This window comes from Narcine bancroftii, chromosome 6 (assembly GCF_036971445.1).
Source record: "Narcine bancroftii isolate sNarBan1 chromosome 6, sNarBan1.hap1, whole genome shotgun sequence".
Taxonomy (NCBI): Eukaryota; Metazoa; Chordata; class Chondrichthyes; order Torpediniformes; family Narcinidae; genus Narcine; species Narcine bancroftii.
Window position 1 is genome coordinate 184,116,588 of NC_091474.1, and position 24,771 is coordinate 184,141,358.

The 24,771-nt window shown below is 39.9% G+C and overlaps 2 protein-coding genes and 1 long non-coding RNA gene across 7 annotated transcripts in view; 2 read left to right on the plus strand and 1 right to left on the minus strand.

Moving 5' to 3' along the window:
- rnf217 (ring finger protein 217) overlaps positions 1–2,681 on the plus strand; it is a 149,270-nt gene extending 146,589 nt beyond the window's left edge. For 2 of the 3 annotated variants that reach the window (XM_069886906.1, XM_069886903.1), the window contains one exon: positions 1,570–2,681. In XM_069886906.1, coding sequence (XP_069743007.1) covers positions 1,570–1,634 — 65 coding nt within the window. In that variant the 3' untranslated portion in view covers positions 1,635–2,681. The remainder of the gene's footprint in view (positions 1–1,569) is intronic. The other variant, XR_011340606.1, reaches the window with a different exon arrangement.
- The window catches only part of LOC138736831 (uncharacterized), a 110,898-nt gene that overhangs the window by 21,902 nt on the left and 64,225 nt on the right, over positions 1–24,771 (minus strand). The gene's annotated exons all lie outside the window — the stretch shown is intronic.
- LOC138736830 (uncharacterized) overlaps positions 17,167–24,771 on the plus strand; it is a 67,342-nt gene continuing 59,737 nt past the window's right edge. The window contains exon 1 of one of the 3 annotated variants that reach the window (XM_069886912.1): positions 17,167–17,235. The gene's annotated coding sequence lies outside the window, so the exon portion shown is untranslated. Of the gene's footprint in view, positions 17,236–22,271; positions 22,809–24,771 lie in introns of those variants that run through there. The other 2 variants (XM_069886910.1, XM_069886909.1) reach the window with 2 other exon arrangements.

Below are 24,771 nucleotides of genomic sequence, written 5' to 3' on the forward strand. Positions count from 1 at the left end.
CATTCATTTTAAAATAAGAAAACAATATTGGCTTTCGCAGAGAACTGCAAAGAAGTAAGTTTGGTTTTGCTGGAAATGTTTCTTAATAGTTTTATTCTAACTACCCAAGAAATTGATTGAACATCCAGTACTTCCTTTAAACTAGCTGATCTCGTAAAATAATCAAAAAAAATAGTTAGTGCAATACCTTGTAGTCAGTAGCTATTTAGTATTTTTTCCTTTAAACCAATTAAAAGGCTGGAACTTTATATTATTTCATCAGATCTCTATGCTTTGGTGTTTAAAAAGTAAATGTTTTCTAAATTCTCAGTTTCTGTTAATTTGTCATGGGTTATTTTTAAATCCAGTTAATAAGATGCTCAAGATAAAATTACCAGTCATATCCTCTGCACTTGGCATAATTGGCATTTTTACATATATCCAAAAATGGCTTGTGATAATGGACATTTTTATATCTTCTAAAAGACCAATTCAGTACTTGATTAAGTCGGGGAATAACATCTCTTTACACCACATAAACTTGAAAGGAATAAGTCCATCGTTATTCAGAGATGTAGTAAAAAATATTTGTCAATCCTGTTATATAATTATTCACATAGTCAAAACAATCTTCTCCTGAATGTGATCTCGTGGAACTTTGCAATTCAATTTTTTTTTAAACTTTGGCCTCCACCATGCTTGAGTTGTCGAGCTGTGCACTTTAAAATTTTGAAATAAAAATTGACCTAATTTTATATCAGACAGTAATCATTTCCTGATTTACTGTCAAAGCATAGAACCTGAAAATTTATCTCAGACTAAAATGAGAAACAATTCATTTTCAGTTTGCATATTCTTTTATTCTTGCTTGTATCAATCAAGATGTCCATCCATTGCACAGTCAACATCCATATCTTAAGTGATATCTTTCCTTTTCATTGTCTTTCTTTCCATTTGCTCCCCTTAATCTGAAAGCCCCTCTGATCACAGTCTTAAGTACATTTATGCCTTATTAATGTATCATGTAACATCGCAAATAAGTTTCCACAGAATTTTTTTTTAATTTGATTGTTCAAATAAGTTTATTTACTCAGGGAATGAGTTAATTTTAGTTTGGGCAATGGTAGTGAAAAGGCACAGAAATGCTGGAGGAACTGAGCAGGTGTCACAGCATCCATGGGAGGTCAAGATATATTATCGACATTTTGGGCTTGAATCCTTCTCTATACCTTGAGGAAGGGCTCAAGCTTGAATTGTCAGTAATGTATTTTTACCTCCTGTGGACGATGTAAAACCTGTTGAGTTCCTCCAGCATTTCTGTGCTTTTACTGTAATGACAGCATCTGCAGACTTTTATTTTCCTCCTCCATTCCCCCACCCTGCCGGGCTATGGTAGAATCCAGCTATTGGTGGAGAAAAATTCAACCTTCATGTATTTTTTTAATTGCTGGAACATAACAACAGTTTGTATTTTTGGCCACACTAGATATCAATAGAAGACAGCAAAATCCTCAAGGATTTTCCTGGTTGACTTCATAACCACATTTTTTGATTCTGTTCATGAAAAGATGTCTCATCATGTCGTTGCAGCCAATCAGGAGAACTCCAAAGCAAAATACTTAACAGTACAGTCTCTGGCCCGTTTGAAAAGGTGAGGCTGGCTTATGTTAGCTGGTACAAGACTGGCAGGAGAAATTAAGTAAAATATTGAATTACTGAAAGGTACATATTTTAATCTATTAAGGGACTAATTTAGCAAAACCACAGCCCACGAAGACATTTAGAACAGCACTTCCACTTTCAATCTGTAATGTTTTCTCAGGTCACCTTTTATTCATTCCATTTCCTTTTGTGAGTATATTCTAACAATATAATTAATTTTCCAAAACATGTTACAAGGTTAACTGCAATATTAAACTTAGTGACTGAACAATTACAGATTTTATTATTTAAATGATTTTTAATGGAGGCAGTATTTTTTGGTTTCTAAATAGCTGCATAAAAATAAAAACTGCATAGTGCCCTTAAATGAGATGTTTTTTGTTTATATTAATACATAATTCGTTATCAAAAAATGTGCCTTTGTAATTGGACATAATTTTGTCAAAACTCATCTGAGGATGTGATTTAAAATACAAACAAGTAAAAATGTTTATATTTCAATGCCAATTTAAATGTTGTTTTTTTCCTCACCATCACATTCCGCCATAAGAAAGCAGAGAAAAACATGAGGTTAGAGGTACTTTGCACTTGTTTGTTGGTCTTGCTGTCAATTATAGGATCCTGCTGGCCAGGATCAGGGAAAAACTCAAAAAAAGTTTTACTTTTGCAATGATTTATTTGGATTCTGCTGAGAAAGTATATTTAAGCTTATTCACATTAATTTTGTTTAGTTTTTAAAAAGGGAAATGTAGTTGTTAAACCAGTTCAATTAAAAACCACTACATAAATCAGATAATGAAAGTTATTCTGTATAAATTTGATGTAAATGTGTCTTGATTAATGGCTCATCTGCATTCAACAATTAAAAATAATAGCCTGGGTCGATCACATTGAAATGACAGCAGCAGAAACAACTACTTGTACGACTTCTTATACATTTTTTTGTCTAAAACGATAGCTAAAATAATGTGATTAAGTATCTCAAATGTACTATTCCAGAGAAAAAAATAAAATGGAATTACACTGTGCTGTGTTTTTAATTTTAAGTCAAAACTTGTGTTTTTATTTCTTTGTTTTGCATCATTTTGAGCTTTAATTGAATGTAAATTTAGGAAAATAATATTCATTTCTTGCTTGTGACACAAATTTCCCACCAATGTTCTTTTTTTTTTAATTTCGGCATTTTTCTACATTATAAAGTCCAGATTTTTTAAATTAACTTAATTGCTTCTGTTGTAGCTTTTACCCATTAGGTGTCCATCTTGGAGATCTGCTCTAGATTAATAGAATGAGCAACAGTTTCGATGAGGATGGAAGGTGGGATGCTGGTAAGGAGAGCATTGGACCAGTAGTCTTTGGAGGTCATAACCAAAAATGATGAAAATAAATTCCCAGTGCTCTAATTTTATTTAATGATCTCTAATGTGATCATTTATCAGGAGCTTTTTGAAACTCATATGCATTACACCTGTTTTTTTTTCATCTGTTCTGGTTGTTAGTCTCAAAATCTAAACAATTTGTTAAGTATAATTTTCTTTTCATAAATCCATAAATAGTTGACTATTCACTGGACGGCAGTGAAACTTTGAATTCTCAAATGAAGAAGGTTGCAGTGGCTTAGACACTGCATAATAAAGACCGTGCAGCTCCTGTAGTTCCCCTTTATGAATAATGGTCAATTAAATAGTTGATAAGAGAAATCTCCATGAACATTGCCATCTTCAGGAACAATGTGACTAAGAATGTGAGTACAAAAGGCAAAGCTAAAGCTTTTGTAGGCACATTCTGTGTGCATGATTAACTGCTATTTAAGTTCCCACTCATCTCAGTAGTTAACAACTAATTTCATTCAGTAACAACTAACTGTATTTATGCTTTGAATTTGTGCTCCATAACTAATCATTTCTCAGTCTAAGTTATTCAATTACATTACTGGCTTCTTTCTGACCATATGGAAAATTGATGATGTGACTTGACCACAAAAAAGCAGGATAAATTCAGTAAAATTGATTACCACTTGATCTTTTTGATCAGTCATCAACAAAATGAATGATGAGGGAAAATTTCATTACTACTGTTACAAGATCAAACCAGCAACCACAAAGAAGTTATACCACACAGGGGTAAAGATGAACAATTACTTTATTAACAAAAAAATTCACCTTCAAACTTCAATTCAAAAATCCCCCCTTTGATAACAATGCCCACTGGTTACTATGCAAAACTCTATAACAGTGTAAAACTAATAAATTCCCCAGCCTAAATATAACATTTGTAATTAAAGTCTAAGTTATATTTCCAACCAGCCCACAGACAAACTTAGACACAAAACACACAAGACTCACAAAACTTTGATCTCAACCGAAGCAAAGATCATAAACAAAATTCAGGTTGTTTGGTAAACTGAAGCCAAAAGATCTTAGAGAAAGAGAGCACAAAATTCGAAGTCGTCTTGTGTTGCTTGCAGAGAGAGGAACAACTGGCTTGGTCCGGATCCTTCTGGCTGCCTTCGGAATGTTCATCCTTTTTGAAATCCCAACATTATAAACTGTCCTCCAGACCATGACTCATGCTCTGGGCCGCCTTCCACTCCACAGCACCACCCCGTGGTGATTTATCATCCAAGTCCAGACATTTTTAGATCATTTTCTGCACATGCTCAGTCCATCTCCCACTCTCTCAGCAGCCCACCTTCACCGTGGCTCTCTAAGGCAAACTGTCACTTTTTAACATAAAACCACACAACACATAGGCCAATACACAACACAGAATTCTGTAACACTACCATTACCAAACTCATCTCACCTGTTTACTGATGCCCAGTCGGGTTCCTGCAAGACTGCAGGATGCCAGATCTTATTATAATAATATAATGGACAAAAGGAGAGATGCCAGAATGACTTCTCTTGACATTAAGGAAGCATTTGACCATGCATGATGTCAGGGATTCTCACTTCAATATCCAAGGACCAGCTACATTCAACAACTTTATCAGTGACCATTCCTTCAACATAAGGTCAGAAGTGTGGGTGTTTACAAATAATTGAACAGTCCTCAGTTCTATTTCTAACTCCTCAGGTAAAGCAATCGGTGGTTGTGCAATTTAACAATCTTAAGTTACAAGCCTATACTGAACATTTATAATTTTTGTCATACCATCATTACAAATAATTTTCCAATGGTCTCTATCAAAATCATCTCCCAAATCTTTCTCCCATTCAAGTCTTGATTTATGCAGATCAATTTTAGACATTTTCTATTGCAATAATTTATACATTTTAGAAATAAAATCTTTCTTCCCTCCATCATGAATCAACATTTCAAATTATGATTATTTAGGTAAAAACATTCTTCCCAAAAAAATCGTATATTATTGATTTAATTTGATAATAGCAAAAAAGAGTCTGAATTGGTATTTGTAATATTTATTTCATTCTTTCAAATGAAAGAAACCAACTTAATTCATAATTATTTATCATCTTAATCCCTTTCTGATCCCAAATCTTAAGAAGATAATTATTAACCATTAAAGAAAAAAGTTTATTTTGATACAAAGGAGTATATCTAGATATTTTTACCTTGAGTACCAATTTCTTTATTTATCTCATCCCAAATCCCCTTCAAATTAAATAAAATTGCCAATTTATAAAAACTCAATAATTTAACATTCCATTTATAAACAAATTGATCTCTTTTATCTTCACCAATTCTATTTAATTCTGTATCTGCCCAAATCAAAGGACTATCCAAATCAAACATTCTATTAATAAATTTTAATTGAGCAGCCTTATCATAGTTTAAAAAATTTGGAAGTTGTAATCCTCCTAATTCATATTTCCATGTTAATTTATGAATAGAAACTCTTGCTAATTTACCCTTCCCTTCCATAAAAATTTCCTAACTACTGTATTCAAATCTTTAAAAAAAAACCCTTTTAGGAATATTACAAGGAATAGTTTGAAAAAGGTACTGAAGTCTCTGAAATATATTCATTTTTATACAGTTCACCCTACCAACTAAAGTTAACAGTAAATCTTTCCATTTATTTAAATCCTCTTTAATTACAGAAATTAACAGACTAATTGCCAATAGATTTTAAAGAGATTATGTTGGTTCTTAATTCAATGCCAAATGGTAAATCTCTAGGAGAGGATGGATTTACTGTGGAATTTTATAAGAAATTTCAAAAAATTATTGTTTCCATTGTTTGTTGAAGTTCTACAGCAAGTTAGAGATACACAATCAGTACCGGAATCTTTTTCCCAGGCTATTATAACAGTAATACTTAAAAAAAGATAAAGACCCTTTGAATCCTGGGTATTATAGGCCAATTTCATTATTAAATGTTGACTATAAGCTTTTGACTAAAGATTTTGTCTAATAGATTAGCACAATATTTATCCTAAGTTGATTGATATTGATCAAATGTGTTTTATTAAGGGAAGATATTCTGCTGATAATGTACTTGAATTAATTAGTTTAATTAATATTTCACAGGAGAAATTCAACTTACCAATGGTCTTACCATTGGATGCTGAAAAGGCATTTAACAGTATTAAACTGTTGGAAAATTGCTGTTTGGATCAATGTTTATAAGTTGGATTAAGACAATATATAAACAACCAAAAGCGAGAGTTATGACAAATTGGCTTTTATCTGATTCTTTTAGAGAGATCTACTTGGCAGGCTTGCCCTTTCACCTGCATTATTTGCATTGGTAGTTGAACCATCAGCTCAATTAATAAGTCAGGAAAGGAATATAAAAGGTATTAAAACAGGATTGGATGAATTTAAGATTAGTTTATTTGCAGATGATGTGTTGATTTACTTAACTGAACCACAGTAATTGAAATTGTTACAGAAAAAGTTAATACAATATGGAGAATTATTGGGGTATAAAGTGAATTGGAATAAAAGTGGACTTACGCCATTGTCTGAAGCTTATTATTCTGTTTGTAAAGGAGTTGTTCGTTTTAAATGGACTGATCAAATTAAGTATTTAGGTATTAAAATAGATAGACATCTAGATCATTTATATGATATAAATTATTTGCAATTTAACAATCTTCATGTTATTACAGCTGTATATTGGATGTTCCAATCAACCACTTAAACATGCAACCAATGTAATTACAATGTACACCATATATAAGATGCAATGCATCAATGTTCCAAGACATGTACCATGCAACACACCATCTGCACATATACCTTCAAGTTCCATGCCAGTGTTTGATATTTAATTGTAATGAGGGCAAGAATTTCTTGTCTAAAAAATATATTTGGAAGTCTTCACCAAAAGAAATATATCATTCAAGAAAACTGATCAATATCATCTTAAGTGTATTTAAGAATGGGGATTAAATGCTGGCACATACACATCAGATTTCTGGTGAATAGTGATGGGCTGGGAGATATGAGGTGATGGATATTGGGACTGCATTAGCATTTGAATTTGATGCAAATCCGTCATTAAACCATTAAAGTGGAGCAAATTACTGACAAGAAGAGAAGGGTGGATAGGATATAACAAGAGAATGCTTTGACTGTGAGACACTATTGAATGATTCTAACACTTGGCAATGCATCAGCAACTGTCATGTTCATTGGGGTTCCTTGCTCATATTGGTTGCCTTGCTACTTGGTGCTTTGTTGAAAATCAAACGTGGAACATATTGCAAAGGACATTTTGGCTCATTGTACACAAGTTTGTTTTCTAATATTTTCAATAATTTTGGAAGAAATATCATTATTCAAAAAGGTTATGTAATATTTTGATGCTAAAAAGGAGTGAGATCTTGGAAAATGTGCCTGCTTGAAGAGTTGTTTAAATGCCCCTAAAGTTTCAGCCTCCACCACAACCCCTGGCAGGGTGATCCACAACTCTGTACATTTAACTTTGTACAAATATCCTAAGGTGTTTGCCCTGTGAAAAAAGTGCTGGTTTTCTACCCTATGCCTCTCAGAATCTTATAGATCTCTATTATGTCACCTCTCATCCTTCTTCGCTTCAAAGAGAAAAGTCCTAGTTCTGCTAACTTTGCCTCATGAGACTTATTTTCCGAACAAGTCAACATCATGGTAAATCTCTGAATCCTCTCCATAGCTTTGACATCCTGTAATGAGGTGAAGAGAACTGAACACAGTTTGTAAAATTGCAACCTGACCTCTTGACTCTTGAACTCAATCCCCTGATTAATGAAGCCCAGCATCCCATAGGCCTTCTTAACTATCCTATATCCAACTATTCCTACACGGTAACCCTCTATTTTTCTTCCATCCATGTACCTGTGTAAGTCTCTTAAAAATACCTCTAATGTTTCAAACTCCACCACCATCCCTGACTAGGCATTCCAGGCATCCACAATTTTCTGCATAACAAAATTTAACCCTGATGTCTCCCCTAAACTTCCCTCCCTTCATTTTTGTCCTCTGGTGTTTGCTATTCCTGCCCTGGGAAACAGGTGCTGGCTCTCCACCCTATCTATGCCTCTTATAATCTTGTAGACTTCTATTGTTTCCTCTCATTCTTCTATGCTCCAAAGAGAAAAGTCCTAGCTCTGCTAACCTTGCTTCGTAAGACTTATTTTCCAATCTAGATAACATACTTGTAAATCTCCTCTGCACCCTCTCCATAGCTATAATGAGGTGACCGGAACTGAACACAATACTGTAAGTGTAATCTCACTAGAGATTTGTAGAGTTGCAACATGACCTCTTTACTCTTGAACTAACCCCCCCCCCACCCCCCCCCCCGATTAATGAAGCTCAGCATCCCATAGGCTTTTTTATCTATCATATCAACGTAAATAGCAAACTTTAGAGATGTATGCATTTGATCCCTAAGGTCCTTCTGTTCCTCCACACTGTTAAGTATCTGACCATTAACCCTGTACTCAGACTTCAGGTTTGACCTTCTAAAATGCATTACCTCACATTTATTTAGATTGAACCACATCTGCCACTTTTCTACCCAACTCTGCATCCTGTCTATATCCTTTTGTAACCTAAGACATACTTCAGCACTATATACCACTCCTCCAACTTTTGTATCATCTGCAAATGAATCCATCCTTCAGCTTATTCATCTAGGTCATTTATAAAAACCACAAAGAGCAGGGGTTCCAGAACAGATCCCTGTGGAACTTCAATAGTCACTGACTCCGGGCAGAATACTTTCTGTCCACAACTACGCTCTGCTTTATACACCAAGCCAATTTAAACAAAGTATAGATTTACCTTCCAAAACTTGGGTAAAATTATAGGTTGGGCTGGTGCTGCATCTTTAATTATTTACATTCTCCTCCTATGCTTGTTCTTTCAAGCTTGTCGTATCAAAAACTCAAAATGTAGGTAAAAAGGTTCAGGTTGGAGGATTTTTTGTTCTTCATCCTGCAGGTGGTTGGAATTTGGAGTTCATTGCCAAAATGGATGGTGAAGGCAGATAGTCTTAGAACGTTTATCTTGATGAGCACTTAAATTGCCAATGCACAGAATGCTACAGAACAAGTGCCAGCAAATAGATTCATGTTGATGGTCAGCATGCATATGGTTGTCTGAGGGGTCTATTTTTATGCTGTATAATTCTATCTCATTGAATTAATTACATTTTATACACTTTAAAACTTACACACTTTGTACAAATATCCTATGGTGTTTGCCCTGTGAAAAAAGTGCTGGTTTTCTACCCTATGCCTCTCAGAATCTTATAGATCTCTATTATGTCACCTCTCATCCTTCTTCGCTTCAAAGAGAAAAGTCCTAGTTCTGCTAACTTTGCCTCATGAGACTTATTTTCCGAACAAGTCAACATCATGGTAAATCTCTGAATCCTCTCCATAGCTTTGACATCCTGTAATGAGGTGAAGAGAACTGAACACAGTTTGTAAAATTGCAACCTGACCTCTTGACTCTTGAACTCAATCCCCTGATTAATGAAGCCCAGCATCCCATAGGCCTTCTTAACTATCCTATATCCAACTATTCCTACACAGTAACCCTCTATTTTTCTTCCATCCATGTACCTGTGTAAGTCTCTTAAAAATACCTCTAATGTTTCAAACTCCACCACCATCCCTGGCTAGGCATTCTATATTTATAACTTCCAGTAATGCTCTGTCCTTTTTTTCTCCATGGAGACAAATGCAAAATATTTATACAGTTCATCTTCAAACATAGGTTACCATTTTGTTCTTTAATATAAGCTGCACTTGTCTTTGTTATTCTCTCTTGCTTGTTATTCTCTTTCCATGAAAAGATTTATAAAATATTCTTCAGACTTTCCATGACTTTATTCCCCCAACATTTCTTTTTGTATTCTCTTTGTCTCCCTTGTTTACTTTTTTTAAAACTTCATCCCTGCACCTTCCATTCTGATCTAGATGTTCTGCAGTACTGGACATGTATTATTGTATTATATGTTTTTGTTCTGCATGTTCATCATTGAGATTCTCCCACTTCCTTTCTGGGAAAAATATTTAATGTGAACCCTCATTTCCTCTGAGTGCTTCTGACTGCTTTAAAACTGATTTCTCCTCAGGGAACAATTTCCAGTCCACTTTTGCTGAATCATATCTCAGCATTTTAAAACTAACTTACCCTAATTTAACTATATTGCTCTTGGTCATTCCTTGTTAATTTCTTTAACTTTAGAAGACCAGATCTAAAAGAATTCCAAAAAATTAAATAGGACTATTATTGTACCTATTTTTTATCTGTACATTTACAAATCCTTTCTTTCCTGTAAGCCCTGATATAGCATTCATATTCCCATCAGGGAAATATGGGGATACAGCATCCAGAAAACTTGATCTGAGCTATCTCAGTATGACTTCATTGCTGGCAGCACAGAAAAGCTCCCCTTTTAATCTTGAACTTTCTTTGCTAGCATTATGATCACAAATTGAACTTTTTAAGCATGAACATCAAAATGGAATACATTACAAGATTTACCTGCAACCTGAGTGCTTGCAGCAAAAATAGTGATGTACGTAGCCAATTATATCTGAAATCACCAAATCTTAATTGGCTGAAGTTTTTAAAGATTATGTTGATTTTACAATAGATTATATATTTAAAACAAGGATAAATATTCATTATCATCTGTTTGCTCAAGTACAACCTGACAAAACAGCATTCTCTGGTCCTTGGTGCAAAACAACCAGACACACAACCAGACATTACACACATACAGACAAACAATACATATGCAGGACAAGTATAGTATTCATATGTACATATAAATAAATATTGTTTCCTCAACACATTTGTGTACTCCCTTCTGGAAGATCACATAGCTGGGGGGGGGGGGGGGGGGAGATTTCATTGATCCTCTCTGTCATTCTTATGGTCCTGTGGGTTGACCTCTGATCCATTTCTCTGTGATGCACGAAAAATCCCTGGTTAAGTGGACTACAAGGAACGTGGTCCCTCCACTCCCTCTACCACAAAGTCATTGATGTGTAGTGGAGCGTGGTCAACCCTAGTCCTCTGAAGTCATGATTATCTTGTCCATGTTGAGACTCGGGTTGTTAAATTCACACCAAATCATGGGATATTCCATCTCTTCTCTTTAGTGCAACTCTTTGTTACTGATGAGGCCAACTACTGTTGTGTCATCTGCAAACTTGGTTCTTCTTTTGGAGCTGTATCTGGCACAGCTCTGAAGTGTGAAAGTGCTCAGCGTGACAGTGCTCAATGTTCTGCTACCAACCTGGACAGATTGGTCTTTCCGTTAGTAAGTCCAGAATCCAGTCCCAGTGAGAACAGTTTCTTTACCAGACTCTGGGTAATGATTGTATTAAACATCTCGCTGAAGTCTTCAATATGAGGTATATTTGATGTATGTGTTCATTAATGAACAAACATGTTTTTTTATACCTGTGTAATTCATTTTTAATGAATGTGATCAGCAATTTTAAATAGTCTGCAAATGTTGACCATTTATTTCTGTGTGTCAATGAAGTTAAGCAAACTTCAAAATTATGGTCAGATGGGGAGGGGAAAGAAGTGGAACTGTCCAGTATAACTTTTCTGTTCCCTCTCAAAGGTCTATAAATGTTGTGACGCACATTTACAAGTAACAATGCAAAGCGACATCAATGGAACTATAAGTAAAAGGAAGATATTTCAGTTTATTCCACATTTTCACTGCTGAGATCAGAAATTAATTTAAAAATGCTGAAAAATTATTTTATGTTCACTTGAATGAATATATAGTTTCTATTTCAAGATAGGAGGCATAAAGATTTTTGTTAAACTTTTCCCTAATTATTATTTCTGATAATGATTTTCAAAAAAGAGGGTAGAGATTTGAGTAGAAGTTTGCCTTGGACAGTAGTGGTAAATGAATGCTTCAATCTTCGAATTCTTAGTTTCACTGGAGTTGCTTTAACTGAACATTGCTGGGAAATGTAATGGAATATTAATGTGAAAATGTCTGTTTTGATTGAGCTAACATGAATTACCTCCTCTCAATTTGCATGTATAAGATGCCTGGAGGGTCAGTATTAAAACCTTCACTAATTAGAATAAACATCAGTGACTTTAGTTAAAATAATGAACATTGATTTGTTAGTGCTATAAATTTGAAAATAAAAGGAGAAGCAAGAAGTTGCAGAAAGAGTTTGAATAAATTTGTGAGCAATACAATGGAAGGTGAAATTTAGTGAACCCTTCTCCATTAACAATGGCGTGAAGCAAGGCTGTGTTCTCGCACCAACCCTCTTTTCAATCTTCTTCAGCATGATGCTGAACCAAGCCATGAAAGACCTCAACAATGAAGACGCTGTTTACATCCGGTACCGCACGGATGGCAGTCTCTTCAATCTGAGGCGCCTGCAAGCTCACACCAAGACACAAGAGAAACTTGTCCGTGAACTACTCTTTGCTGACGATGCCGCTTTAGTTGCCCATTCAGAGCCAGCTCTTCAGCGCTTGACGTCCTGTTTTGCGGAAACTGCCAAAATGTTTGGCCTGGAAGTCAGCCTGAAGAAAACGGAGGTCCTCCATCAGCCAGCTCCCCACCATGACTACCAGCCCCCCCACATCTCCATCGAGCACACAAAAATCAAAACGGTCAACCAGTTTACCTATCTCGGCTGCACAATTTCATCAGATGCAAGGATCGACAACGAGATAGACAACAGGCTCTCCAAGGCAAATAGTGCCTTTGGAAGACTACACAAAAGAGTCTGGAAAAACGACCAACTGAAAAACCTCACAAAGATTAGCATATACAGAGCCGTTGTCATACCCACACTCCTGTTCGGCTCCGAATCATGGGTCCTCTACCGGCATCACCTACGGCTCCTAGAACGCTTCCACCAGCGTTGTCTCCACTCCATCCTCAAAATTCATTGGAGCAACTTCATCCCTAACATCGAAGTACTCGAGATGGCAGAGGCCGACAGCATCGAGTCCACGCTGATGAAGATCCAGCTGCGCTGGGTGGGTCACGTCTCCAGAATGGAGGACCATCGCCTTCCCAAGATCATGTTATATGGCGAGCTCTCCACTGGCCACCGTGACAGAGGTGCACCAAAGAAGAGGTACAAGGACTGCCTAAAAAAATCTCTTGGTGCCTGCCACATTGACCACCGCCAGTGGGCTGATATCGCCTCAAACCGTGCATCTTGGCGCCTCACAGTTTGGCGGGCAGCAACCTCCTTTGAAGAAGACCGCAGAGCCCACCTCACTGACAAAAGACAAAGGAGGAAAAACCCAGCACCCAACCCCAACCAACCAATTTTCCCCTGCAACCGCTGCAACCGTGTCTGCCTGTCCCGCATCGGACTTGTCAGCCACAATCGAGCCTGCAGCTGACGTGGACTTTTACCCCCTCCATAAATCTTCGTCCGCGAAGCCAAGCCAAAGAGATATAAAATGTAGATTGGATGAAAAAAGTGGTCACACACTTTCTTTAGAAAGTTGTTGAAATACGGAAAAATTAAACTGTAAAGGAGCTCGGATTTTTAGTAGATTACACAACCAACAAAACTAAAGTTGAAATCAGCAATGCCCTTTGCATACAATTAATAAAAAATTGTGATCTGGTATATAGAATCTCTGTTCAGATTACACCTTTTAACACTAGCTAATCGTATTCACAAAAGAATATGATTAGCTATTGAATAAATTGAGAGTGCTGAGAAATATATTGTAAATTGAAATATGCAATCTGTCCACACTGAGCTGTAGTAATACAAGTATACCAGCAATTAACCAGCAGGGGGTGTTGGAAGGGGAAAAATAAAATAGGTTTGCAGATTTTGCCTCCCTTTGTGAATTATTATAACTAAGGTTATTGGAGTGATGAGATAAAACATATTAAACTGGGTATTGCGAATATTATTTACATTGTTTGGGTCATATTAATATCATCTTATTACAATTAAACCTCAAGTGAAAAACAAAATCTGCAGATATTAAAGTGGCAACAAATGACTGATGCCACAATAGAGGGATGAAAAGAGAACCTTCATTCTAATATGGAATGTTTTGAATGGTGCTTGGTCTTAAATTATTTTACAGATGACATAAAAAGGCAGATATTCCTCCATTTCATCACCATGTTCTCAGAAACCCATCTCAAACAAGTGCTACCTTAGCATTGCAATGGAAACCACAAACAATTTGTTTTTGTAAATCTTATCAGGAAAGTTGTAAAGTTGTCAGCAATTGTAGAAAAATAGGTGGCTTACAGAAAGTATGCAAAAAAAAAATCCTAAACACAATATGTGAGGGGGAAAAAAACCACATGAAGACACTAAACCAAAGGAAGAGCAGTTTAGATTAGCTATCCATCAACTTGTGTAAGTGGCAATGGAATTTATCACCTGATAAACCCAGCAGGAAAATATCAACCTCCAATTTCCATTAACTGCCTCTCCTGAGTCTCTCTCTTTACCTATCCCTATCTCCTTTCCTCCAGCTCTCCAGCCCCTTCCCTTCCTCATTTCATCAGAGAGCCACATTCAGCTTTCTTCCCCTATCATTTTTTTTTCTCTTCTACCCTTCCACCTAGGACCTTTTACCAGTTAGTCTGTACTCTGCTTTCTTTCCTCTCCCTCCCCCCACCTTTTTATTCACTGTCTTGGGTAAACTTACACCTCCCATTTTGTTCGTTTTAGATTGGTCATAATGTTTGAGTACGGAAAGAAAATAGACACACACACCGAGAGCAGTTCAGTTTATACAAATGTTTATTACTGATTCAAAAGCTGATTTCACACTACAATATGCAAGCCCTTCCCAACTATACTTATCAACGCTTGGACTGGTCCCAACTGCCGAAGCGAGGCAACGACTGCACACTTGTAATAGGTTGTCAGGTCGCTGGTAGCAGCTTCTCCACCTCCACCGACCGGGACATTGCTTGGACTCTGGCTGTTCTTCCTTCTTGACAAGGGGTGTTCCCACCCCTCGGAGAGTCTAAACTTCAGCAGCAGGACCACAGGCTTATATACCCCAAAAACAATTAATCATGCGCCTACTCCTTCTAACATTTGTCAGTCAAAATCAAAACTGAACATACTATTCTACAATTTAGAAGATTAATTATTATGGAACCAGGATGTTATGATTTCCTGGTTTATCTCGTAGATACAAAGACTTATTAAAACTTCTCGAGCAAGACAGGTTGTGACCAATTCGTCAATTTCAGTGTTCCATTTGACAACTGCTTTCCCTGGGCCTCACAGTGGAATTCCATTTTAAAATGTATCTTCAGATAAATCCCCATGGCTGAGTTTAATTTCATCTGCTAGTTCTGAAAGTAAGGTGACCTGCGTGTGGACCCAGTGTCATCAGTTCCACATAAGCAAAAAGCATCTGGGCACATGGTTTTAATCCTCCATTACATTCACGCACTGGCCTGTTTTCTGCTGGCACCTGATGAAGGGCCTCGGCCTAAAACATTGGTTACCCTTTCCTGGGGTACAAGTTCATAGTTGCTGCAAAGTTATGACATAGGAAGGTAGTGAAAAAGAATTGGCAAACTTGTCTTCAATGGTAAGGGCACTAGTTACAGAAATTGGAATGCCACGTTACAACTATAAAACATTTGCAGCAGTATATGTAGTTCTAATTACCTGAATTGTTGGAAAGATCTGCATAAGATGGAAAGCATGCAGAACATTTTTACAAGTATGTTGCAGGAGTCTGGAGGCCTTGAACTATCAGAGGAGGATGGATATGAGAAAGGAAGGGTTAACAGCTAGTGATAGTGTAGCTAGGTTTTGCAGCATTCTAGCATGGCAATTCAAAAGGACCAATTAGCACGACGACCAACTGTAGAAATTTACTTGAATCAATCAAGCAAGCAGGTCTGATAAGAGGCTGTCAATCATCTGTAGCAATGGAATTTGCACTTAGTAGGAATTGCATTGGGTAAGAATGTATTGTGTGAATTTTTGATTGGGTCAAATGTAACTCCGCCCATGTTTGAACCAGACAAAGGGAAAGCTTTGAAACACATGTCCAGTTTTCTCTACCAGCTTTCACAGAGAGAGCATCTCTGAGAGCCTCCGTGCAGATAACTCACAATTCTGCAGAATAAAGGAAGTCTGACCAAGACGAAAGTTTCGGTAACATCATTTCGTAGAGTCCACCGAAAAAAACGGAATCCACAGATACTCCTTGAAGGGGTAATGTTATCGAGGTATGTAAAATCATAAGGAGCATAGATATCGTAAATAGCTGTTGTATTTTTTCCTAGCGTAAAGGAATAGAAAACTAAAAAGCAAAGGTTTATACTGAGAGGGGAAGGATTTAAAAGAGGCCTGAGCTGTACCTTTTCATCCAGAGGTTGTTTGGTCCATAAGGAGCTGCAACTTGATGGACCTCGTATGGAAGTAGCTATCTCACAAGATGAATAACCCTGAAGCTATTCTCTCTGGGCGCTGTTATAGAGTTATACGGAATGAGGTTGTTATAGATAGAGAATTTAGGTTAAAAAGGGCTTAAGTTAAAATGTGATGATTAATCATAAAAGGGGAAGCCAGAATAGACAGGGAGCTTACCATAAAAGTTCAGCTGGACAATGTTATAACAAACAGAGATCTTTCATGGTCACAAAGAGACATGTAGGAGCCAAAGATTGATAAAAGAGTGAAAAACAGAATTTAGTGTGTGCAGAGTTCGTAGTGTACGTAACTAACATGATAATTACAAATGCAAGTGTACTTAGAATGATTTTGCACAAACTAACCAATTAAAACAGTGTTAAAGAGGAGGGGAAGGACAAGCAAAAAGGTATAAACATCAATGCACTGTATGTATCGGGGCTTGACTTGGCGAGAAGCCAGTTGAGTCCAACTCTGCAGACTTGTTAATAAAGCTTGTCGTGTCACCGACTTTAAAGAGACTCATGTGTGAGAATTTGTACTTCTGACAAATGGGGGTTTGTCCGGGATCTACACTCCAGCCGTGGGAGGAGGCGAGAAAGGGGGACATCGGAGGTGGTGCACCCCGCTGAGTTCAGCGGCTCCTAGTCCCTTGCTCGTCGCCTCGGGCTTGAGCGAGTGGTATCCGGACAAGGTGACACGACAAGACGTAAAGGAGAGGGATGATGGTTCAATCCCCAGGAAGACACCGGTAAGTGACGACTTACGATTGTGGTGTGGGGATTGACGGACGAGACCACCCAGGTAACGGTCATGACGGGGGAAAAAAAATGATAAATCAGGTGTAGAGCCTTTGTCGTGGCGTGAGGACCCTGTCGTGGGACCTTAGGATAGACCCCAGGGAAACCTCGGCGGGAACCGGCGGAGGGATAGTACCTCCGACGAGGCGTCCGAGATGAAAGGGAGTAGGGTCCCGAACGGGGGGTCCTCAGCAACGATAAACGGATCTAGGCGGGAAAATGGGAGGATCAAAATCTAAGGGCTCGTCTGAAAGATCAGGTCTTTTCCGGGGGGCTCCCCTTGACAGCCCTTTGGGGAAAATGTTTGAAAATTGGGATAGTAAACGATGTCGAGACAAAGACAAGAAAAAGATGGTTCAATATTGTCTTCTTTGGTCGAAACAGCCTATCAAAGATTCCTCGGTCTGGTGGCCGAAATTTGGATCTGATGAGGATTGGGTTAGACAAGCATTAAACATATATGTAAACTCGAGACAAAAGGTGAATCAAGAAGAGTCGGCGTATGCATTTTGTTGGGTTCCCTGGCCAGGATCCTTAACAAAATGTTTTAAATTGAGGGTAGCGGGAGAAAAGAAGTGGGAACCTTTGGACAACCTCCCCCCTCCTTATGTTCCCCCGGTGCCCACTGTGCCCGAGGGAAGCTCGCTGCTGGAGTGGAAAGGTGATGAATCTGATTGTCCCGGAAGGGGCCGGGAACGAAGGGATGAATTAAGGGAGTCGGACCCTAAACTTCCACCGGTAAACCGACCCTGGACCAGATCCCAGACTGGTCCAGGACCATCAAAGGCTCCAGTAAGCCTAAATCCCCTGAGGGAAGTTTCTATGGGAGGACCGGGAGGGGGAACGGGATATGTAAATGTTCCCCTAACCAGTACTGAGGTGTGGGGATCTAAGAAGGAAATGAAAAGTCTATTGGAAGATCCCATGGGACTGGCCGAACAGTTCGACCAGTTCCTGGGACCAAATACATATACCTAGGAAGAGATGCACGCAATAATGGTAACATTATTCTCACCCCAGGAGAGGCAGATGATTCGACAGGCTGCCCTCCTCATGTGGGAACGTGAACAACCTGGGGACCCCAGACCCCATGAACAAAAATATCCCCTGAATGAACCCAGGTGGGACAAACGAACACCCGAGAGATTGGCAAGAGACAATACAGAGAGTGGACGATTAAAGGAATACGGGAAGCTGTGCCAAAGGGTCACAATTTCGCCAAGGCATTTGGGAACCACCAGGGGAAAGATGAATCCCCTACTGATTTCTTGGAGAGGGTGAGAAAGAATGTCCAACAGTATGCGGTGTAGACCCTAGTACACCAATGGGTGAACAGCTTATTCGAATCGAATTTGTGTCCAAATCGTGGCAGGACATTAGGAAGAAACTAGAAAAGGAGGAGGACTGGAATGAAAAAACCCTTGAGCGACCTGTTAAAAAAGGCGCAAAGAGTATATGTGCAGAGGGAAGAGGAAGGTCAAAAGAGGGCAGTGAAGATTATGGTACAGACTATCCGACAGATAAATGCCGAGTCCAGAGGGGAAAGGAAACAAAACCCTTACTCAGCGTTGGTGAAGTTTATGAATGAAAAGCTGACAAATGAAGATGAATATCCATTGAAATGGACCCAGGAGGAGAAGGGATGGCTTGAGGACTTGAAGCATCGCCTGACGCGGGCCCCGGTACACACTCTGCCCTCTTTAAAACAACCCTTCCAGCAATTTGTCACTCATAACCAAGGAACAGCTGTGGGAGTTTTGACGCAGGAAAAAGGCGGTCAGCGACACCCAGTGGCTTTCCTGTCCAAAATGATGGACCCAGTGTCTCGCAGATGGCCGACGTGTATCCAGGGAGTAGCGGCTGCTGCTCTGTTGGTGGAGGAGGCACGCAAACTCACTTTTGGAGGAAAGATGACTGTGTACACCTCCCATTCTGTGACTGTTCTATTAGCACAAACCACCCATCGATGGCTGACTGATTCCCGCATATTAAAGTACGAGATCATTTTAATGGTCGGAGAAGACCTACAGTTTGCTAAGAATAATAGTTGCAACCCAGCTCAGTTTTTATACGACGGTGAAACAGGGGAAGAAGTGGAGCACAACTGTGTCGAGTTGACGGATCTCCAGACCAAGACCCGAGAGGACATTTGCGATATTCCCCTGGGAGAGGGATATGAATTCTACATTGACGGCTCCGCCAGATGTGTTGACGGAATAAGGAGAAGCGGGTATGCCATAATAGAAGGAGATGCTTGGGAAGTGGTAGAATTCGCGAGGCTACCCGGAAGCTGGTCGGCACAGTCCTGTGAACTATATGCCTTGCAGAGAGCCCTCAGAGTACTGGCAGAGAAAACTGGAACAATTTACACTGACTCCAAATACGCATACGGGGTAGTGCATACCTTTGGTAAGATCTGGAAGGAGCGCGGTCTGATTACATCAAGAGGAAAGGAATTGGCACACGAACAGATGATTACTCTGACTTTGGAAGCCCTGACATTACCCCGGGAAATAGCAGTGGTCTACATACCAGGCCATCAGAGGGAAGATACCCCGGCCGCAATTGGGAACAGACTGGCTGATGAAGAGGCCAAAAGGGCGGCCATGCAACAGGAAGTCCGTTTGCTGACCTTAATCCCAATAAGACAAGGTATAAAAAAGCTCCCATTTTCACTGCTAAGGAAGAAACGGACATGGCTCAGTTGGGCGCAAGCCAGCTGCCTGATAGAACCCTAAAGACGCAATTGACAAAATTAATGATGGAGACTAAAATGCCTTGGATAAAGTGTCTGCCCCTGGCCTTATTGAGAATTTGTACTTCTGACAAATGGGGGCTCGTCCGGGATTTGAACCCGGGACCTCTCGCACCCGAAGCGAGAATCATACCCCTAGGTGGGACACCCCTCAACTATACTCCAGAAGGGAAACCCAAACATCATCTCATAAGGGGACACCCCCACATCCCTGCGTGGGGCAGTACGAATTCTCAATAAGGCCATGAAAGTTTCGGCCACGCAATTGGGGGAGACAACCTTTTTGTTGATCTTGCAACTAGAATTGCAGGAACTTTTAATGTAACCAATTGTTGGGTCTGCGGAGGTCCACGGATGTCAGAGCAATGGCCTTGGTGGGGGGAGTCCCTCGACTCATGGACCATGATCTCCCGGGTTTGGACCACTAACCGAACAAGGTCAAGGGAGAATTGGTCTCTTTCCAACGTCCCCTCCGGTTTTTATTGCATCTCACGAGCCGACAAGTACCCGGTAGGAAAAAGTCCCTGCAAGGCTGTATGGATCCGCATTTCGCCTGGTAATTTCACTTGGTTTCCTAAACCCCTGACTTGGTTCCTATCCACTCTTTTTAAGACTGAATGCCTACCCCTGTCTAATAGCAGTTTTCAGCTTTGGAATTGTAGCAGCTCCACCATCACAGGACCATACCAATCAAACCCCACCCTTAAAAGGGTTTGGGAACGGGGATATGGAGTTATTCTGGGTGTGTGGTGATAAAGCGTATACCCGCCTCCCCTTGCAGTGGAGTGGAACTTGTTTCCTGGGAATAATTCGCCCAGAATTTTTCCTCCTACCCCACGATCACGGTCATAGATTGGGAGTGAAGGTTTTTGATGCATTACACCGTCGACCCCGCTCTAGCACGGTGCATTTGGGACAGTGGGGAGATGACTGGCCTCCGGGACGAATAATTGAATATTATGGTCCCGCTACATGGGCCCAAGATTATTCACTTGCAGGCGGTCCTTAAGATTGTTACAAACCAAACGGCTCTAGCCCTGCAATTGCTTGCATCCCAGCAGGGTCAGATGCGCTCTGCTATCTATCAGAACCGTCTGGCCCTGGACTATTTGCTGGCCACAGAAGGGGGTGTGTGTGGAAAGCTTAATTTGACTAACTGCTGCTTAAAGATTGATGATAATGGCCAAGCCGTTCGCAAAATCGCTGATAATATTCGCACTTTGTCCCATGTACCAGTCCAGACCTGGCATCCTTTCGCAAAATTAAATTGGTTGGACAAATGGTTTGGAGGAACCTGGTGGCGCACCTTATTGTGGGTCATCGGGGGTGTTTTGTTCCTCCTGCTTGTTTTACCCTGTCTTATTCCCTGTCTGTGCAGCCTAGTGATTTCGATGGTCCAGCAGACCATGCAGCCAGGGGGCCTGGGAGACCCAGTTAGAATTTTACTTCAGCACGAAATTGATTTATCAGAAGATGGTTCTCTTCCCTGGGTTAAGGCCCCCATTCAGAAATAGTACACACATTTTAAAGAAAGAAAGGGGTGGATTGTTATAGATAGAGAATTTAGGTTAAAAAGGGCTTAAGTTAAAATGTGATGATTAATCATAAAAGGGGAAGCCAGAATAGACAGGGAGCTTACCATAAAAGTTCAGCTGGACAATGTTATAACAAACAGAGATCTTTCATGGTCACAAAGAGACATGTAGGAGCCAAAGATTGATAAAAGAGTGAAAAACAGAATTTAGTGTGTGCAGAGTTCGTAGTGTACATAACTAACATGATAATTACAAATGCAAGTGTACTTAGAATGATTTTGCACAAACTAACCAATTAAAACAGTGTTAAAGAGGAGGGGAAGGACAAGCAAAAAGGTATAAAAATCAATGCACTGTATGTATCGGGGCTTGACTTGGCGAGAAGCCAGTTGAGTCCAACTTTGCAGACTTGTTAATAAAGCTTGTCGTGTCACCGACTTTAAAGAGACTCATGTGTGAGAATTTGTACTTCTGACAAGGTGGTAGAGGCGAGTGCAATTACAATCTTCAAAATATATTTAGGCACAAATAGGGAACGTTTAGAGGGATATGGTCGAACACAAGCAAACTGGGCGAGCTTAGGTCGACAAATCGTTTTGCAAGTTTTCGGAATGGAGGGGGGGGGGGCAAAAAAAAGAATCATTTGCTATTTTCCCTCTCCCCTGTCCCAAGTCTCTTGATCTAAGCTCATCTGCAGGACAACCCCGAGGGTTTATATCAGAAACGAGCAGAACTAAGGAGCAATCGGTCTGTAACGAAAATAGCTGATATCTTTTAAACAGCTGAAACAGAGCCACGAAAAGTGAAACCAGTATGAAATGTTCAAACTTTGAACGAGAGCTTCTTTATCGATTCGCGCCGTGTCTGAGAGACACGAGGACACATTAGATCAAAGCAGAATCTCGGCAAAGGCGACCAGACTCGGACACTGAGCTCGAACATTCACAAAACGAGTGGGAACGACGAGCAAATCCACCCGCACGGGTTCCTCGGCCACACGGAAGTTACTGTTTGTCTTGGTAACGAGACGCTTTAACCAGGGAAGCCAAACCTGCGGGCGGCCCCGCGTTCATTTTCTGAACACTGCTAAGAAATGCGGTTTATTCCAGTAACGGCGGGGACTCGACACGGCAAAAAGCTGCTATAACTTACTTGTGTTCATCTTGCCCAGCGAACAGGAGCTGGGGACAGCCCAGGAAGGTGAGAGGAGGGGCAAGAAGAAGCAGGGACTGAGGTCAGACTCAGCTGAGAGTTTATTATCATTTCTTCTTTACCCTTAGTGTTCTGTTATGTCTCTGTGTTACTTACAAAATAGTTCCCATTATTCTGACTCTATAACAGCGCCCAGAGAGAATAGTCAGAAAGGCTTCAGGGTTATTCATCTTGTGAGATAGCTACTTCCATACGAGGTCCTTCTGGACCACATTAGGGAACTGGAGCTGTAGCTCAATGACCTTCAGCTCATACTGGAGTCCCACCAAAGCTGTAGGGGGCAGGTAGCTAGGTGACTGTTGAGAGAGGGGAAGCAAAGGCAGACCGCTTTAGAGACTATGGGGTGGGGGGTGGGGGGGGGGGAGGAAGGAGGGAAGAAGAGGACGGGAGAAGAGGAAGGGAGAGAACAACCTACTAGATCAAAGTTTCCAGCACTGAGCCTGGCTCAGAAGGAAAGGAGAGCAATGGTGAGAGAGGATTCTGTGGACACAAAAGAGACACCCAGATGGTTTGCTGCCTCCCATTTCTAGGGCCTGGGATGTCTCAGATCAGGTCCATGGCATTCCAAAAAGGGAGAGTTAGCAGGCAGAAGTTGTGGTACATATTGGTATCAATGACATAGTATGAAAAGAGATGAGGTCCTGGAAAGAGAATAGTGTTGTGAATGCAGTCATGCAATTAAAACTCGGAGATGTGATGCTTTCTTATCCTTTACTTCTATTAGACTAACATGGATGGCTACTGGCACACAGGGTTTATCTATGGAAGGGTGACATCATGATGTCCAGCAGAGGGCGGGCTTATACCCAACATTCTTTCTTCCCCGTGTGATAAATGCTGACTGGGCCCCTTTGAATTAATAGGATTACATTGGGCCCAGGACTACAAGTGAGAATTAGAATACATCTCATGAATAATTATAATTATAAAAGTGAAAGTATTCAATAATAATCAGGGCACATAGTGCTTAACACATTCTGGTGATCTTCTTTCTCTTTTGTACTACCTCGGTTTGCTGTGACGGTCTTTGACGGGACCTTAGATAGTCGGGTCGGCAGTGAATTGTCTCGCCCACTTCCAATGTTCTAGGTGAGGTTTGTGGCGATGCTGTTTTTTTTGCAATCGGAGACCCAAATCTGGATGAACTGTGGACAGCCTGATCCGCAGGTTGCGACAAACATTAGTTCTGCTGGGGTGCGTTTTATGGTAGAATGTGGCGTATTTCTGTACCCCAATAGGAAATCTGTGAATTTGTGTGTCCAGGAGCCATTTAAAAGTTTCATGGTTTTTTGAATATTTGTACAAAACATTCTGCCTCCTCATTAGTACTTGGGTGATAGGGTGCGGACAAAATATGTCTGATATTGTTGGTCGCACATAAATTTAAAAATGTTCTGATGCAAATTGAGGCCCATTGTCCATAACTAATTCATGAAGCAATCGTAAGTGGCAAAGATAGCTCGTAGACAGTCAATCGTTGGATCAGCTTTGGTGTTTTACAGCTGTGAAACGACTGGCCATTTGGAGTGTGTGTCCACAGCCATTAGGGAAGTCTCACCCATGAATGGTACAGGGCGAAGTCGACATGAATCTGATGCCATTTCCATGGGTTAGCTTCGGCTTGCAGCATTTTTGGCTGCATTGACTAACATACTTTGCATTCTCTTACTGTTGTTTCAATGTCTCTGTCTCTGGAGGGCCACCAGACGTGCATCCAGGCTAGTGCCTTCATTCATACCATTCCTGGATGGTTGTGGTGCAGTTCTGATAACATGGTAATTTGCTATTTGGCTGGAATAATTGTACGGGTACCCAATAGTAAACATCCTTCTTCAACTGATCGTTCATGTCAGCATGTGTGATAAGGCTTTAGATCTTCTGGAATGACTTCAGATTTGAGCCACCCATTAAGGGTGAAGTATAGGATCTTGCTTAATGTTGCCTCTTTTCGGGTTTCCTTTGCAATCATCTGGGCTGTAATGGGC